This window comes from Anser anser (assembly GCF_964211835.1).
Source record: "Anser anser genome assembly, chromosome: Z".
In the NCBI taxonomy this organism is placed as follows: domain Eukaryota; kingdom Metazoa; phylum Chordata; class Aves; order Anseriformes; family Anatidae; genus Anser; species Anser anser.
The window spans coordinates 57971759-57987014 of record NC_139723.1 but is presented as its reverse complement, the minus strand read 5'-3'; the positions used below and the strand labels follow the sequence as shown (position 1 = coordinate 57987014).

General features: G+C 43.9%; 1 protein-coding gene across 4 annotated transcripts in view; it reads left to right on the top strand.

Moving 5' to 3' along the window:
* The first annotated feature begins 3764 nt into the window (after nt 1-3764).
* Nucleotides 3765-15256, top strand: part of RCL1 (RNA terminal phosphate cyclase like 1) — a 36758-nt gene continuing 25266 nt past the window's right edge. For all 4 annotated transcript variants that reach the window (XR_014577194.1, XR_014577195.1, XM_083819250.1 and 1 more), the window contains exons 1-5: nt 3765-4021; nt 7110-7181; nt 7973-8148; nt 13634-13708; nt 15008-15132. Coding sequence is in view for 2 of the 4 variants with exons in the window: in XM_083819250.1 (XP_083675376.1) it covers nt 3874-4021; nt 7110-7181; nt 7973-8148; nt 13634-13708; nt 15008-15132 (596 nt within the window). In the remaining 2 variants the exon portion in view is untranslated. The remainder of the gene's footprint in view (nt 4022-7109; nt 7182-7972; nt 8149-13633; nt 13709-15007; nt 15133-15256) is intronic.

The window sequence follows — 15256 nt, the reverse complement described above, 5'->3', positions numbered from 1 at the left end:
CAATTTAGTACTTCAGGCTGGGAATTAGAAAGATCCTCCAGGATCATCCACTTACATTTTGGGGAAATTTGCTTACACTTTACACTTAAATCTCAGGTAAATGACTTAATCTTGAGCATATCCAAGTTCAAGACAAACCATGGCCCATTCTTCTTTCTAAGAGTAAGTGTTTTCATAAATCATGAATCTTCTGCTGACTGAGATTTTCTTCCTTTTTACTTCCCCAGAGTTTACTATTGTAAGTACCTGAGGCCACATTACTCAGGTGTTCCTCTAAAGACCAAATAGCAATGGTCACTATATATGTGCAGATGCACATAACCATAGTTTATACAATTTGCACCAGTATACAACTATTTTTGTACAAAGAATCTCAAAAACTGTAGTTACAGTATTTCTCTCTTACAATGCGACAATTTTAAACATTTTGACAAAAATTCCTACATACAGCTCTCCCCAAATTCTCAAATGTTTATTTAATATGCTTTACAGCTAGCATAATTTACTACTTATTTCACAAAACAGCTATCCAGACAGTTGAACAACTGATTTAAACTTTTGATGTCACACCAATCAAATTAAAATGAACTGAACTTAAAGAAGAGTACCTACAGGGTATAATATATACTGCCTTATATTCTTGCCTTTCAAATCTACACCAAGATTAAAGTACTGTGTTAGGTGCTTGTTTTCTGAACTGTCAACCCTCTCACTGTTAACCTCTCTTAACAGAGTTTGTTTGATATAATGACGGGCTTTTCCTTTCTGTTACAACTCCTTTCAAAGAAGCTGTAATTTGTTTTTGGAAGGTGATAGCTATCAAAAAGAATAAACAGTTTCTGTACAACAATCCAAGTTACAGTCATTCTTCACTCCTTATAGAGACAATTCATGAGGAGCGGGAGAAGATATCGTAGATAGTGAAATAATCAGCACTTTAACGCACATCAAGGAAGAAAAAATGTCTGAGAAGCATGATTATTATAGAAAAATAGGCCATCATCTATATAGTACAGATTTACTTGAAACAGATTTCATCTTTATAAATAATAATATTTGATTGTAAACTCCTCAGATCTCTTGACCTGGATAGCAATATTTTGGAATGGAGGATTAAAAATAAATAAATAAAAATGATGTTAAAGTGCTGATACAAAAACTCCACTTTGAGCTTACAGAAAGATGAGAACTTTTATTACTACAAGCAATTGACTTTTTCCGATAGCCTCTTCAAAATGACAAATGCATCTTGGGTTTCTCTTTATTTGTTTTTAACTAGCACTCCAGCTTTGAACAACGTGCTTTAGCCAGAGGTTTTAAGACTGTCAGAATGACTGTATTTTCAACATAGGAAGACTGGAGAACCCCTCCTGTGAGGAAACGATGAGAGAGCTGGGACTCTTTAGCTCAGAGAAGAGAAGGGGGGATCAGGGCTCAGGGAGGCTCAGGGGGATCTCATCAATTTCTTCAATTACGTGAAGCAAGGGTGCAAAGAGGACAGAGTCAGGCTCTTCTCAGTGGTGTGCAGTGTCGGGACAAGAGGCAGTGGCCACAAACCAGAATTCAAGAGGCTCCATCTGAACATCACAAAATACTTTACAGTGTGGGTGATGGAGCACTGGCACAGGTTGCCCAGAGAGGTTGTGGAGTCTCTGTCCTTGGAGACCTTCAAAAGCCATCTGGACACAGTCCTGGGCAATCGGCTCTAGGTGTCCCTGCTTGAGCAGGGGGCTTGGACCAGATAACCTCCAGAGGTCTCTTCCAACATCAATCATTCTGTGACTCTGTGAAAGCACAAAAAAAATAAATGAAGATGTATAAAAAACATTTGCAGGCTTAAAAGTAGAAAAAGGCATATATCTGAATGTTAAAATATAGAAGACATCAATTTAAAATTATCGCATCATGTTCATTCAGGAACAAGTCTATGATTTGGGATGCATGCTTACTGCAAGATTCAGTAATAATCCAAGTTTAACCATATAAAATTGTTCATTTCACAACTGAAATTCTGCAGACAAGTAACTGCAATGCTATTTCCATACTGTTCTGTGTTAACCCTGGTAAAGCAGCTAGACACCACACATTTACTTACTTCCTCCCTGCCCAGTGCGATGGAGAAAAGAACTGGAAGGGTAAAAGTGAGAAAAACTGCAAATTGAGATAAAGACAGTTTGATAGATAAAGCAAAAGCTGTGCATGCAAGCAAAGCAAAATAAGAAACTCATTTACTGCTTCCCATCAGCAGATGTTCATCCGTGTTCTAGGGAAGTAGGTCTTCATTACATGTAATGGTAACTTGGGAAGAGAAACACCACAACTCCAAACACCCCTTCTTTCTCCTCCCAATTTTTATTGCTGAGCACGATGTCATATGGTATGAAACAACCCTTTGGTTATTTGGGGTCAGCTGTCCTGGCTGTCCCCTCCCAACCTCTTGCAGACACCCAGCCTCCTTGCTGGTGGGGGAGCAGTAGCAAGAGAGAAGACCTTGACTTTGTGCAAGGACTGCACGCAAGAAAATCAGAAGCAGAATTGCTTCCTAGGGCCTGCATTTCTCACTTCAGATGTTGAGGACGATTGTTGGGATCCTACATGCACAGACAGGTGTTAATTGCTCTCAGCATCTTCACCAGTAGTCTCTGCCTACAGGCCTGGGAGCTCCAGTTAAGCTCAAGTCTGAGCTTTAGATCCTTGCCTAAAGTACATTGTAGATTTAACTACCTCCAGTCCCATATCCTAGCAGGACGCCAGTCGTGTCCTATCTCCTCAGAGTTATGGTGCAGCTTTATCTCTAGCCCATCTTCTTTGCAACTGGATCTGCTAGATGGATCCTACATCTGACAGGTTATGCTGGGACTGTCAATGGACCCAGTGCCCTGTGCTGCCCACCGTGCTCAGATGCTGCACCATGGTGCCCTGTTCAGTGAGGGCACGGTGCAGGCTGTGCACCCATGGCTCCTGGTTCATCCCCGCTTGCAGAGCAGCTCGGATCCCGCTGCTCACTGGCAACAATCTGACCTCATCCACAGCAATACATAGATTGCATTTACTCAGGAGCGAGATCAGACACGAGTTCATGCAGGGGAGGGAGACACAGAACGTATCTTCGGAAAATACTGTCTTTTGGGTCCTTTCCAGCTTGGGATATTCTGTCAGATCACTCTTGCTCTTTTTCGCTTTTTGCTTAACACAAGGAGCTTTCTTCCCTGTACACATAAACATAGCCCAGCAATTAACTCTGTCACCCTCGCTGTAACGCATGCTTCTCTTAAAACACAGATTTCTAAAACACTCACTACAGCTAAGTAAAGCTTTACTCAGATTCCTGTTTTACGACAGCCGGTCTCTACCACTGTATTTAAGGGAATGGCACGACCAGAAGATTGGAAATCAGACCCTGCTTTTTGATTAGTTTTCCTTAGGAGAGACAGTGATAAATTACCGGGGGGGGGAATAAATAAGTAAGTAAGTAAGTAAGTCTGCAAGAACGTGTTCCCAGCAACTAATCCTCCTTCATCTAGGGAGAGGACCCCGGTACCCCGCGTTTCATCGGGGTTTGGCGGCTCGTCCGCCGGCGCGCAGGACCTGAGGCGCCCCACAGGGGTCAGGGCCGAACCCCAGTTAAGGAACGCGGGGGCCGAGCTCCAGCGAACCAAGCCACGGCCGGGGCGGAACGAGGCCCCCTCAGCCCCTGCCCCGCCCCGCCGGCTGCCCCCTCACGGCCCCCGCCCAGCGGCCGCCGCCGCCCCGCCCCTCGCCCTTTGACTCCCCGCTGTCCCCGCGCTTCCTGTTCCCAACCACGTGGGCGCGGCGGGATCCGCGGCACCAGCACCGGCACCGGCAGCGGCAGCGGCACCGGCGGGGCGCGGCATGGCGGGCGGCGGCGGCTCCTCCTCGCAGTGCCTCAGCTACGCGGGCTGCAACTTCCTGCGGCAGCGCCTGGTGCTCGCCACGCTCAGCGGGCGGCCGCTGAAGATCCGCAAGATCCGCGCCCGGGAGGAGGACCCCGGGCTCCGCGGTGAGCCCCGGGGCAGGGCCGGGGGGGGGGTCCTGGCTTTCCCCGTCCCGCCGCCGGAGCGCACGGAGGCCGAAAGCAGGCGGCCGCGGCGTGCCCGGGACCCGTCGGGGGGTGCCGGAGGTGGCGACGTGGCTGCGGTGGCCGCAGGGAGCTGGGCTTCAGGGGGCTCGTGCCCGAGGGCGGCAGGCGGCGGGGAAAGGGAAGGGAAGGGAGGTGAAGGGAAAGGAAGGGGGGGGGAAGGAGAATGGGAAAGGAAGGGAAGGCGCTTGGCTCCGACCACGTGGATCCCTCCGAGGGAAGCCTTGCACAGGGAGCTGCGCTTCGTCCTCTGTCCCTCGGCATCCCCGTCACCCCTACGCTGAATGCGCCCGGGCGGTGTGACGGGTACCGAGGCGTGTACGGGTGTAAAAAGCTGCATTTGAGCGTGGGCTTTGGTCGCTGGTGTGCGGGTGTTGGTGTGCGGGTGTTGGTGTGCGGGTGTTGGTGTGCGGGTGTTGGTGTGCGGGTGTTGGTGTGCGGGTGTTGGTGTGCGGGTGTTGGTGTGCGGGTGTTGGTGTGCGGGTGTTGGTGTGCGGGTGTTGGTGTGCGGGTGTTGGTGTGCGGGTGTTGGTGTGCGGGTGTTGGTGTGCGGGTGTTGGTGTGCGGGTGTTGGTGTGCGGGTGTTGGTGTGCGGGTGTTGGTGTGCGGGTGTTGGTGTGCGGGTGTTGGTGTGCGGGTGTTGGTGTGCGGGTGTTGGTGTGCGGGTGTTGGTGTGCGGGTGTTGGTGTGCGGGTGTTGGTGTGCGGGTGTTGGTGTGCGGGTGTTGGTGTGCGGGTGTTGGTGTGCGGGTGTTGGTGTGCGGGTGTTGGTGTGCGGGTGTTGGTGTGCGGGTGTTGGTGTGCGGGTGTTGGTGTGCGGGTGTTGGTGTGCGGGTGTTGGTGTGCGGGTGTTGGTGTGCGGGTGTTGGTGTGCGGGTGTTGGTGTGCGGGTGTTGGTGTGCGGGTGTTGGTGTGCGGGTGTTGGTGTGCGGGTGTTGGTGTGCGGGTGTTGGTGTGCGGGTGTTGGTGTGCGGGTGTTGGTGTGCGGGTGCGTGTGGACCCGTGTCTATGGGTTGATGGTGCCAGCCAGGTGCGGGGTGCAGCGCTTGCAGTGAGCGGGACAGTCACCAGCAGGTCATACCCGTTGAAAGCTCGCAGTGGTGGCAGAAGCAGGAGGGCTGGCTGTCGCCACTCAGTTCAATTTTAGGTAAAGTGCGAGGTTCAGAATGGGTGAGAACATTGATGCAGCTCTGCCTTCTGAGGATGCTTCACAGTATCACAGATTTCTAGGTTGGAAGAGACCTCAAGATCATCGAGTCCAACCTCCGACCTAACACTAAGTACTCCACTAAACCATATCGCTAAGCTCTACATCTAAGCGTCTTTTAAAGACCTCCAGGGATGGTGACTCCACCACCTCCCTGGGCAGCCCGTTCCAATGCTTAATAACCCTTTTGGTAAAGAAGTACTTCCTAACATCCAACCTAAAACTCCCCTGTCGCAACTTTCGCCCATTCCCCCTCGTCCTGTCACCAGGCACGTAGGAGAACAGACCAACCCCCACCTCTTTACAGCCTCCTTTAAGGTAACTGTAGAGAGCGATAAGGTCGGTTCACAGCTAAAGATCCTCCTCTGAAGCTGTCAGAATATTCATATGCACTTGACTTAACATATACTAAGAGCCAAAGTATTTATTACTACCACAAAAAGTTTGGTGATGAATTTTGTGATTTTTGCTAAATTTATAGGAGGTCCTTTTTCAAGCATGGACTAAAATGTAAGCTATGACCATAACAGAAAAAGAGCAACAAACGCTGATTTATGTTGGTACTTCAACGTGCAGTTCTCTCAGCTTTTCATGACCAGAGCATTTGCAGTGAAAACTTCTCTATGAGTTTGCATTCCAAGAGGGAAATGTGTTCACAAGGATGCACTTTTGTGCTGGGAGAGGTCCCACTGCTGTCATACAAACTATGAGTTTAGAAATTATCATGACAGAGAGCAGAACCAGCATTGTGTGACTAGTGCATCAACAGTATTATGCAAATATTAACAAACTGTAATGTCTGCAAATAGCTCTTTTGTTTAAATATTCGTTGCATCCTAAAAGCTTACATGGGAAGAAAAATCAGAGTATTGTCTAAGAAGTGAGATAGAACTTCCTTAGCAATAAAACTACAACTTACTGACCATTATGCAGGTGTATTTGGTCTTAAAACTAACTGATTTTTGAACTCTGCGTAAATTTTGTTGTCTTTTGTGCCAAGTCTATACCAACCTGGGATCCCTAAGAATGAGACTATTGCCACTTATTTAATATATGTGCTTGTTCTTTCCCACATCTGTGAGCAGGATTCCACACAAACAGGAGAAACTGAGTAATTAGCTGAGTAAGCTGCTCTAGGGCGCATGTTAAGCCAAAGCGATGTGATGGGGAGACTTGTGTTTCTCTAGTCTTACTTATGTTGTTGATAATTTTGGAAATGAAAAACTCTGAGATCTGCAGATAGCCAGTGGTGACTGCGTTTGTGGAACAGCTGTGTGGCTGTAGCACTTCACAACTGAACAACAGCTTCGTTAAGACTTTGCAGAGGGTAATGGGAAGCTGTGATTAGCTTGTGGTACTTAACTACACAGGGTCCTGCTGGCTAGGATTTTTGCATATATGCAAAAGTGACTTTTGTATTGAGCAAAATGTAAATTGTCAAAGGCTTTATCCTGGACTTGAGTGATCCTTTAGACCACTATGATCAAATATACCAACTTTTATCACTTGCTCTCCCTTTGCTGTGTGCAGGGGAGAGCTATGTGGATAATCCAGCAGTTATCTCTAAGTGCATCTGAGTTGATTTGAGACATCTGTAAGCATTAAGAGTCAAATGAATGCCTTTGTTCTCATGTGAACTGCCTTTTCTCATGTGGTGAAATTAAACTACAAGTTGAAGAGTAAGAGTAGCCTTACTGCCTTCAAGGGAGAGTCATCAACACGTATTTTTCCTGTGACCTTTTTTACTGTTTTCAGGAGTAAATTTTAAGTAACTTTAAAATTCTTTCTTTGTTCTACTCCTCAGACTTTGAAGCAAGTTTTATTCGCCTCATTGACAAAGTGACCAATGGCTCTAGGATTGAGATAAACCAAACAGGTGAGACCTTTTTCTCTTCTTACTGTTCCAGTCTTCCAGACTGTATCACTTGCTTCATTGAATTAAAAGCTACAGCTTGACAGGTAAGTGTTTAGATAGCATTGACTGAGTAGATTAGTAATAACCAAGGAGAGAAGCTTTATACTAATAGATTGCACACAAGAACATCAGTGCTCCACCACAGTGCAGTGCAATAAGGAAACTGTATTGCTCAAGTTGAAGACTGATGTTTGTTTGGTATGTGGGATCTCCTAGTGGTGGAAGGTCTCTCTGAACCAGAGTGGGTTTTTGTACAAGGCAAAGTTTGTACTTGCCCAGACATGCTCAGAGAGGAGTTGGTTTGAGTGAGAAGCATCCCATGTAGAAATCTCAGCTGGTTCTTGTCCTCTCTGTATTACAGGGGATTTTAAGGCTTGTTGGTCAGTAAAGCAGATGGCATACCACTAGATATGCTGAGACAGCAATGTCTCAAGTCTGTTGAAGATTTAGTTTCTGTGGAGGATGCTAGTTGCTTGTTTCAGCATTCTGGCAATTGTTGAGAGGTTCTTGATATGGGGGGAGGAAGGGAAAGTAGGAGAAACGATGTGCAAGATAAATGGGCAGTCATCTGCCTCGACCCATTTATTAAATGTAGACACAGAAGCGGTGGTGGTGGAAGTGCTGCCCATTTTGTATAAATTCTGCTGTTCCCAGTGTGCTGGTTCACATTGTTGCAAAGTGTCTTTTTGCTGCAGTAACGGCTAGTGTGCTGCCAGCACTCTAATTTGATTCCCCCTTGGCCTCCTCCCCAGGTACTACCTTATATTATCAGCCTGGTCTTCTGTATGGGGGCTCATTAGAACATGACTGCAGCCCCAGTCGCAGTATTGGCTACTACCTGGAAAGTTTGCTCTGCTTGGCACCTTTCATGAAACATCCACTGAAGATTGTCTTGAGGGGAGTAACAAATGATCAAGTAGATCCTTCGGTAAGTAATAAAATTTAAGTACCAGAGATTTTTTTTCTTCTAAACAAAGTTCAGGAAGAAATCTCTGAAATATACTGTGTTTCTGTCATCTTTCATATCAAGAAGTATTTGGTATTACTGCATCTGTCAGCAAGCTTTCTGAATCAAACATTACTGAACTGTTCCCTTTGATCTTTCTAAATTGCATTTGGTAATCTACCTTTGGAGTTTTGCTTTTCTACTGCTTCTGTTATCTCATTTGGAAACTGTAAGTGTGATGTGAGGACCTTCCACTGGTTTACTTCTCCAGTTCTCTTAGAAGTTAGATGCGTTGTTTCTCCCACCCCACTCACGCATTTACTGGAAGAAGAAGAAGAAATTATCTATGAAATTTGAGTGTGACAGAAGGAATCTTCCTCTCCTGATAGATGCTGGATATAGCTGTAATTATGCCGCTGTGGAGCCTTCTTTCTGTTAAAAGTCACATGGCAGTAACAAATGAAAGTAGCGAAAATACTGCATGTAATTGTCTTGATTCTTCAGAAAGAAGCTAAATGGCATAAGTAGATCAAATAACTATGGGGTGTTTGCTTTGATTTGTTACTGATGGTTTACAGTCCTTTGTTTAAATAGTCTTGTTACAAGAATTATCTATGGGGATCATGGGATTAAAACACTGAGGTAATGGTTATGGGTTATGTTGGTTGTTTTTTTTCGTAATGGCTTTTAGAGAACAGCACTCCTTTTTTTTTTTTTTTTACCTTTCAAATGCCAACTAGAGCCTATTTTCCTCTGAGTAGATGAGGGGAACACTGTAATCAGAAAACTTAACAGTATTTGTAATCATTTTAAACTGTTTAAATATAATTGCAGATATTTCACAAGCCTCTGAGTCCTGCTATTATTTAGGGCTTTTCAACTGCATTTATCTTGTCACTTTAAAAACTGTGTTCTCTCACCTGTGGCTCTGTGAAACACCCACAAGCCAAAGGATAATTGAAGTGCTGTTTAAAAAATAAATCAAAAACAAAATAAAAAGGGAAGCATGCTCTCTAATCTTTCAGTCACCATTATTAAAAATGTCATAGAAATAGTAGGCAATAAGAATCAAAGTTGTCTTTTTTGGCTGACTGCATCTTTTTCACCGCAAGGGAGACTTTTTTTTATTGAAGAATTTAGAGAGGAAGACTAGTCCAACCTGAATGTTGTTTTCAAGTCAGTTTGGACACTTACCTAAGCAGCTGAATCTTGATTTTGGAATTTAACTCTTGTCTGGGGACTGGCTGGGCCTCGGTCAGCAGGTAGTGAGCAATTGCATTGTGCATCACTTGTTTCGTGTATTCCTTTGTTGTTGTCATCGTTTTTCCTTTATTTCCTCTTCCTCTTCTGTCCTATTAAATGGCTTTACTTCTTTTTCTGATTACTCCCTTGCCTCCCTCAGGGGGAGAGACACCAAAAGGCTATGTGGTACTTAGCTGCCTATTGGGTTAAACAACGTTGATCAACAACTTTGAGGAGTTTTACAAGATACTTTGTACAGCACATGCCTCTGCAAGTTGCTGAAACTAAAAGCACAATTTCAAGTGCTGTCTTAAATGATTTTTGTGCTCAGGAAACTCGGTTTTAAATTGATTTGTCTTCTCATTGTTCAGTAAGCAGAAGATGCTTAGCAGCTGGGTGAAAATTTATTATTTATGCATGCCCCAAAAGGGATGCTTAGATTTGTCTATCCATCTACACACTTTCTGACTGTCCAAAGGGAAGAAGGAAAAGAAAACCACAGTAAATACTTGTGGGTCGTTTAAAATATTCAAGGAGTTTTGCCTGGTGCTCTTCATGTAAAAACCTCTCAATCTCAAGTTAGTAGCTACAATAAGCAAGTATCTGCTTATATTTATTGTAAGTTGTTGTTTGTTTTTTTTGTTGTTGTTGTTTTGTTTTGCTTTTCTCCAAGTTTAGCTTAGTTTCTAAGAGGAATATCATGTTCTTAAACATGTATCTTTATTTTGGAGCTAGGTGAAGTCTGCAGGAAATATCCTTCCATGAGTGAAAGCATCCCTAAGTTAAGTAGCAGGAACACAGAGGGAGCCATAGAAGTGGGACTTCTCCCTCATGGTAGCAGTGAGCAAGTAGGCTGACCCAGTGGGCATTCTGAAATCTGTCAGCACTGAGCTTGCAGCTTTTACATCTGTGAAGACAGCCTCGCATATATGTTGGATACAATTGCTGTGCTGTGAGTTTGAGCTTGCTCTTTGCCAGACACCCTCTGGTTGGGAGGACAGACAGAGGGATCACAGTAGATCTCCTGCTGCAGGGAGTAGAAGTGGACCAGGCAAGAGAGGGTGTTTCTAAAGGATGGCTAGTGGAAAGAAAGCCTTCAGCTGAGTTCAGTGAGGCATGGGTCAGGCAGAGTTCCTGGGGTATAAATCGACTATGTGTTTGTTTACATATACTAATAGCCCACCAGTGGGTTGCAATGAAAAGCTCTTTCACAGCTGGCACCATTAGGGATAACTCTGCAAGCAGTAATTGGAGGGATAGCATGGCCTCTGAAATGCAGGGGAATGTGCACTTTAGCCAGTTTGGACCATAGTGATGATAATGTGTGTGTGTGTTGCATCCTAAATGAGAGGAAAATGAAATAATGCTTTGCTTGCATTTGTCAGGAAGAGATCTCCATGTGGCTTCAGAACACTAGCCTAACCATTGACTGGAAGCCTATGTTTGCATCATGCACTGTGTATTTCTACACAACCGCTGGTGGGACCTAACCCTGAATAGCTTATGGGACCAGTCATGCATGGGACTGGCATGCAGAGGTGTTATAGTTTTGGGTTTCTCTTTACAAAGACATACCCTCCCATACCCCCCCCAGCGTCTGTTAAGTGCCTTTTTGAAGGGAATGGAGGTGCCGTGCAACTCATCACTGTCTTAGTTTCTTTTCCTTCTCTATGTGTTGTGTTTTATTCGGACAGATAATATAATGCTGTGATAACCTAGTTTTAGAATAACTGTTCTTAATGTTCAGGCTTGCAAGTGCTGAAGCGTTTTATAGCTGTGCCTTGGGACTTTCAGTTGAAATGATTTTCATGATGGCATGAGACTAGCATATGAAGTTTTGGCTTGGGAGCAATAAATTTCAGTGTTAATCAAAATTCAGCAGTTGTCTGTAATTCCAGGGGGAAAAAAGTTTTTCCAACAGACTTGAGTGTTCTCTTTTTTTCTTTTAATTTGCTAAACTCCGGTGCACGCACACAGTCTAGGTCCCTATAACCAAACATAGTGCTGTATGGTAGGGATAAATTCTGTTCTGTGCAGTGTTAATGGCTATGTAGACCAGCTAATGGCTACCTAGGAAAGGGACAAGCACATGCTGTTGGGTCTCTTTTCTGTTGTTTTCTTTTTTCTTTGTGTTTGGTTGTGTTTTTTTCAGCTTTGCACTAGTTAAGGGATTCTGCAAACCATTTGATTCTTTTACTGTTTTGAGGACTTCTTCTTTTAATCATTGACTTCCTTAAAGGTAAAAGGGTTGTATTTACACCAACTAGTTTGTGAACAAGCAATGGGACTTGAAACTTGCAGCTTTCTGGCATTTGTGGTGAGGTATGCCCTCAGTTGTTTGAAGCCTTTGTTATGGTAAACTTGATGATGTGTTGTCTGCTCTGAATATGGAATAACTTCCCTCCAAGGTGAACTGAAAGATGGTTTTATGGTTGAGTGATAGGCATGAGCCTAGAAAATAAGAGTTTTTAGTCTCAGTTCTGCTGCTGTCTTCATTTCCGGTGAAGTACTTAACCTCTTCTGCATAAACTTGGACTCATCATCTGTTGATCAGAACAACCTTTTCCACTGCCAGTTACCTTCTCTGCTTAGGCTGCAAATTTGGAACAGTCTCTTACTGTGTATCTGTCTGGTACCCAATAAGTATCATGCCTGGAACTTGTCTGAGGATTGAAAACTACAGCAAGTCTTGAAAATCTTGGAAACAGACAAACCAGACTCGAAATTGATCCAGCTTCCTAATGTTGCCATAACAGGCTTTCTCCAGAGGTAGGCTTCAGTCCCTAGAATCACAAAAGTGGATATGGAGGAGGGGAAGGGATTTCATATCCTACACGGTGAAGCTCTTATTTTTTCACTGTTACGTGTTGTTTCAGAAGAAAAAGGGATAAATATTGTGTAACCTTAGGCGAGCCAGACAAGCACATTGAAATTTCATCACTTCTGACAGTGGTATTCCTGTGTGTCCATGTGTGTGCATGTGCGTGTTAGTGAAGAGTTTTGTTCCAAAAGTCAAGTATGTGTGATTAATGAATAATACCAAGAGGCTGGATTAAGGTAGTAAGGGGCTGTAACTTGTATTTCTTATATAAATAAATTTCTGACTGTTTTTTAATGAAGACATTAAAATGTTGATACTTTCTCCCATTAAAAGCAACGCCAAATCCCTGTCTGTGAGAAACAAAATATGCTGGATAGAAGAATTTGAAAAACGAGAACTGTAGCATACACTTGTAGCAACTCAGCACTAACAGGTTGTTTATAGCCTTGTAGATGAGGTATATGCTAGTACTTTGTCAATGGCTTGTACTGTCTGCAAAGCAGAGAGAATGAAATTCAAGGATCGTGGATTCTGGTTGAAAGCATGGAAAGGAGGGTGCTTTTTTCTGACTACTCAAAGTGCTGTCTACCGTGTGCCTGTTTTCTTCTCCACCTGAATTCTAGTTCCTCTTCGGTCATGTTGTACTGGTCCCATCTCTCCCAAGCTGTTTGTCTTGTGTAATTCCTTCTGCTGTTGCACTGCTAAATCATTTTTGTCACCTTCAGCAATGCTACTAAAGTTTCAGCAGAAGAAAGAAGATGACAAAGGACAGTTGTTGTCTTAGTTAACAAACAGAAGTACCAGTGGCAAGGAAAACCCTGCTGAGACCCAGATTTGGTGAGCACCTGGCTCAAAGGGAGTATGTGGATGATTTGTCACCCACTTCAGATTCTCCTTTGTCAACTGGAATTACCTAGAAGCTTCTGTTTCCCAGAAGCAGATGGAGAGAAGCTCTTGACAAAAGGATGAAGTCCCTCCCGGCAAACGAAGGGCTTCCTCCAAAATATGAAGGTTCTTGCTCTCATCACAGATTTAGCTATAGGAATTTTTTAGCAATGTCATAAGAATATCATTTTTTTGCGTAACTGTTCATCAACAACTGGTAACTGCTCAGAGAAACAAATGAGCAGTTTTAGCCAAAACCTAATAAAAATCAGACTGAGGAAGAAATCCAGAATAGGAAATTCCATCTCCATAGTTTGCTGTGGCAAATTTTGTGAGTAGTGAGATCTCGTGCCAGTTTGAGTAGCTGATATCTGTGCTGCATTCCTGTGTCTGCCCTTAGAATACCTAGGACAGAAAAGCCTCATCCTTGTTAGGAACCTCATAATTCAATGATTTTTAAATTACTGACTTAAGTAACTTCCAATAGAGAGTCTGCTTTTTAAATTTTATATTTTGTAGGTTGATAACCTTAAGGCCACAGCTCTACCCCTACTGAAAAAATTTGGAATTGATGGTGAAGGTCTGGAAATCAAGGTAAGAAAATATTTCTCTTTGCCAGCACAGGTTGAAATGATGCTTTGAACAGCTTCATGGGACTGTACGCTTTTGGGCAGCGTAACCATACGCAGAGAAGGGCAGTGCTTGCTGCTCTTTCTCTAGCAGATATCTAGTCACATCACACGTTAAATTGCCTCTCCTTCTTGGTAAGTGTTAAATAGCATGGTAGCCACAGTGAGTACTGGTCTGTAGTAGAAGACGTGTGAAGGCTATGGGTAGAGAACATGTCAAATATGAGTGATCATCTTTGTTTCCTAGAGATTTTTGCAAATTAAGAAGCCTTTTTGCTTTCCTGTTCCTCATCAGTTAATGTAATGTATTGTTCATTCCACCTGTTTTTGTCCCATGCTTAGAGCTAGTGAGAAATAATCGAGTCTTTTTTTACCAGCAGAGGAGCTGGATCCATATTTGGTTGATTAATGTTTGCTTCCAGTTTAGGAAATAACAGTAAATAAACTTTTCTATAAAGAGTACACATTTCACAGGCTCAATAAATCTGAGTGAGGAATAGGTTTTTAGGTTCAAGAGGAAATTATAGTCTTTCAAAATTAAGAACGCTCATTTAAAATGTATGAAGGCCCTGCTTGTGCTAACAGTCTTTACATGCTCCACCATGTCCTCCCAGTTCCTCCGCTAACCCTGCCCAGAACCCCGCTGTAGTGTTGCTGCAACCATCAGGCCCTGCACCAGCGAAGCTACAGCACTGCTGGTCTCCAGATCCCCACAGCCCTCTCCATCCTGTCCCTGTGGGTGTTCCCAATGACCAGGGCCAGGGCTGACCCCTGGCTAGGGTGGTAGGACCAGCCTGGGATGGCCAGGCCTTTTTGTGGGAGTGAGTTCATTTTGGTCTCACCTAAGCATGTCAAGCATCAGAGAAATGACGCTTTCTTCAGTCTTCAGCAGTGAGGTACAAATTCGCAATTAGAGACAAGTAGTACGCCAGTGTTGTCTCCCTAGTAAAGGCTGGGGGGGCGTTGTTTGATTCTTAGTTTTTGATGGTGTTTTCTAGTGTTTGTTTTTCCACCACTGAGAAGCCATGCCTACTATACTTGAAATGAGAGAGGTGAGGAGTGAAAAAATAAATCTTTTATTGCTTATATGTTTGGTGGAAAAAAAAAACCTTTCTGCTTTTAGGATGTCTTTTTCTCACCTGCGCTCACATAGTGCTGGTAATGATAACAATTTATTTTATGTGAAATAAAAGCTATAATTTTTGAGCATGTATATACATTGTGTTCTTTACTAACCTGTTTTCTCCTCCATTACTGTTTTTAGATCAACCGGAGAGGAATGCCTCCCAAAGGGGGTGGAGAGATACTGTTTGCTTGCCCAGTGAGAAAGGTCTTGCAGCCTATTCAGTTCACAGACCCAGGCAAAATCAAGCGCATCAGAGGAACTGCGTATCCTTCTCTTACCTTGTTTTTTAAAAAATTGCTTTTAAAGAAAAAAGTCTCCCAGCTTAGAAGTCCCAGAAGCATACCTGTGTCACTGAGTACACATGCAGACAACACACAGTGACTTTCC